Source organism: Fragaria vesca, linkage group LG6 (assembly GCF_000184155.1).
Source record: "Fragaria vesca subsp. vesca linkage group LG6, FraVesHawaii_1.0, whole genome shotgun sequence".
Taxonomy (NCBI): domain Eukaryota; kingdom Viridiplantae; phylum Streptophyta; class Magnoliopsida; order Rosales; family Rosaceae; genus Fragaria; species Fragaria vesca.
In genome coordinates this window covers 3,175,003-3,178,298 of record NC_020496.1, presented here as the reverse complement: position 1 = coordinate 3,178,298, position 3,296 = coordinate 3,175,003, and the positions used below count along the sequence as shown (strand labels likewise).

At 39.3% G+C, this 3,296-nt stretch overlaps 1 protein-coding gene across 1 annotated transcript in view; it reads left to right on the top strand.

The window, feature by feature from the left end:
• LOC101303145 (exopolyphosphatase-like) overlaps positions 1–345 on the top strand; it is a 2,030-nt gene extending 1,685 nt beyond the window's left edge. The window contains exon 7 of the mRNA XM_004304824.1: positions 323–345. Coding sequence (XP_004304872.1) covers positions 323–345 — 23 coding nt within the window. The remainder of the gene's footprint in view (positions 1–322) is intronic.
• The last annotated feature ends 2,951 nt before the right edge of the window (positions 346–3,296 follow it).

The following is a 3,296-nucleotide window of genomic DNA, read 5'->3' as shown; positions in this document are numbered from 1 at the left end:
CTCTCTCTCTCTCTCTCTTGTATAGTAGGATTCTTTTTCTTTTCAGTCGTAGAATCCTGATGATAAAACTACAGAGATCAAACATATCCTGTTCTATTAACGTTAGTATTGTTGTTTTTTCGGTGAGTGAATTTGCCCCCTTATTTCAGTCCCTTTATGTTCTAAGAAAGGGAATGCACTGCAAGGTGCCAATTTCACTCCCTTTGTTTGGGAAAAAAAAAAAAAAGAAGTTATTCACATTTCCATTTCCATACAACTATTTTCCCCAAATTCTTTTTTTGCTGTTGCCATTTTACCTTTTCATCCAACGGTATAAATGCAGAAAAGAGACCATTGGAGTTCTAGTGAAATTATATAATGCATTTTAGTTTGGCATAAGCTTGCTCAGTCAGGAGTTTTTCATGTAAAGCCTTTTAAATGTTATTTCAAGGTCTCAGCTACCACAGCTTATTGACTGAATCACCTCTAGTGCAAATATCTTTTCCATTGTCCCTGCTGCATCATTAACTCGATCGTTGTTGTTATCAGGTAAACTGTGGTGTAAAAGATCAAACTTCTTTACACGATTAAACCCCCTAGCTGAGGATACAGATGATGATGAACTAAGACAAGAATTGGAATACTTCAATCTAGTAAGTTTCGTTTTCTTCTTCAGAACTTTCATATCTAGCTACACTTTCATCGATATGCTTACAGAAGAAACCTATATTTTATTTTGTCTCCAGTTATTCTTTGAAGAGTTGCATATCGTTGCTCCTTTGAGTGTTCCAGACCCGAGAGTGAATGATATTCTCAGATAAGATGTTGCTTGATGTCCTGCAAAAGTTCAAATGACATTTTGGGCCCATTCAGTACTCCATGCTGCCTATAGATCACTGATTCACTGATCTTGTGCTACTTTTGAATTGTAAATATCATCTCTGATTGGCAATGTTAACCTAGTAGTACAGCATGGAAGATTGGAAGGATATACTCGTTTGATCCCGAGCAATGTGGTTAATTGAAATAAAGAACAGGCTAGAAGCGGGCCGTATAGTTGGTATTGGGTTCAGCGGATAAAGTTGTATCCCCTTCTAGTCTTCGATAGACAGTTACAGAGTTTATGTGTACAGGGGACAAGAAAAGGATAAACCAGTTTTGAAATGGCTGATATTAGCTATCATACATGCAAGCAATTGCAAAACGTATTTACCGTACGTTTAATCGAGATCTCCATGCTGGTTATGACAGTAGTTGCTTGCAAGTTATACTCAGTTGTATTCAATCGTCAGACACAAAAACGTGCTGGTTATGAAAGTAGCTGTTTGCCAAGTTACACTCAGTTGCATTCAATCTTCAGACACAAAAATGTCCGCTGTCTTTGTCATTGTGATATAGAAATCCAGCTTGGCTGAGAAATGTGATGGCGAAAGTTCTACCCAGAAAGACTTTACCACATGCACCCAAGCAGATTTTGTGTAGACTTTATAGGACCTAAAACCCATGCACACAGTTCGTTTGTGTGAATTTAAGCTTCCATAGAAACGAAAACAATAAGATAACTAATAGGCTGAGGCATTCAGCAAGTCCTTAATGTATGAACCCCAATCCTTCAGAAACAACTGTCTACATGTAGTCTAGAATGCAGTTCAAAGTTTGTCTATTATCTTATGCACATTGTCAATTGCTTGGACAAGACCACTTTCAATCAAAGCTAGTCATACCATTATGGTATTAGGCTAGTCTCTACTACTATGACCAAGATCAAAAGCAAAAGAGATCCAAAGCACCTTTTCCCTAACTTGCCACTTCATTCCATCCCATATCCCCCTCCTCCTCTTCTCCCTCTTTTACAAAGCTATCTCAGTCTTTGCAAGAGGAGGAGTTGTAGCAGCATTGAACCCCACCTGTTGTAGGAGTTGTAGCAGCCTTGTGCTTGGCAAGAGCATCTGCAGTTTTAAAGCTAGGGGAGGTTTTCTTGCACAGGCTGCAGTGATAAGACTTCATGTGTGTAGCATAGGGACCATGAGCAATGCGATCATTCTCTTCCTTACTGTATGAGAAAATGCTTTGCAGGTTTCACGACTGCAGTAGTAACTCACCTGAGCGAAATTACAAAAAAAATGTAAGTAATCGGAAGCATGAATAGAACCAAATTGTATCTAAATCAAACCAGAACCACCGTAAAGTAGCCAAATGCATCATATACAAATCTATCCCCAAATTAACAGAATCGAAGGAAACTAAGCTCAAATCTAGCAGATATAGCACATTTGAATCAAAGTTACCAGATTACTAGTGACCTAAAGCATGAAACGAAGCTAAATAGATGTATATGAAAGCGTAATTTCATCTTAGTGTGGAAGATAGGATGGGAGTTCGATCGATACCTATCGATACCTTTGGGTGGATTACTATGAACAGAATCGAAGGAAATTAAGCTCAAATCCAGCGTATATAGCACATTTGAATAAAAAATTACCAGATTTCTATTAACTAAAGCATGAAACGAAGCTAAATAGATGTATATGAAAGCGTAATTTCAATCGGAGTGCGGACCCTTTGGCTTTGGTGGATTACTCTTGTTTTTGTTACTCTTCTTCTTCCGCTTGACGGTACTTACTTTCTCTCACCTCCTGGTTCTTCATTGTTTTCTCAGTATCAACAAAACAAAACAGAAGCAGTGTCATCATTCACTCACAACCAACCAAGCAAAGACAAAAGGAAACCATCAGAGAAAAAGAAAAAAAGATGGTAGTTGGGTCAGGATTCTTTCTCTCATCACAGGACAGATATAGTGTTTAACGAAAATGGAAGTAAACATATATAATCAATCACACACCTCAAGTTTTTCACCATTTCTCCAAACTATATATGCTCGCTGTCATCGCTACCAACAGCATTGTCGATAAATAAAGGAGGAAATTGTGGTAGCCATCAACGTTGAGCAACCCACAGCCAGCAACTCATCCAGAGTTCCATACCCTCTTTCCCATTATTTCATCTTTCCGATCCCTCCTATCCCAATGGTCCACGAATACAATCATCTTCTTAAGTCTCGCACGTTTGGGTCGCAAACAACTAACAGCCGGTCCCAAAAACTCCATGCGTTTCTCTTCGCTGTTCGGAAAACGAAAAGTGAGAAAACCAGAAACGAAGTCTGGATCTGAATCAAATTAGAGAGTATGTGAATCCTTCTTGAAGGTGAAGAGCCTGGACTTCGAGGTCGGCCCCCAACACTCCGGCTTCGAAGGCGACGGCAGAGAATGAGAGAGAGAGAGAGAGAGAGAGAGAGAGAGAGAGAGAGAGAGAGGAGG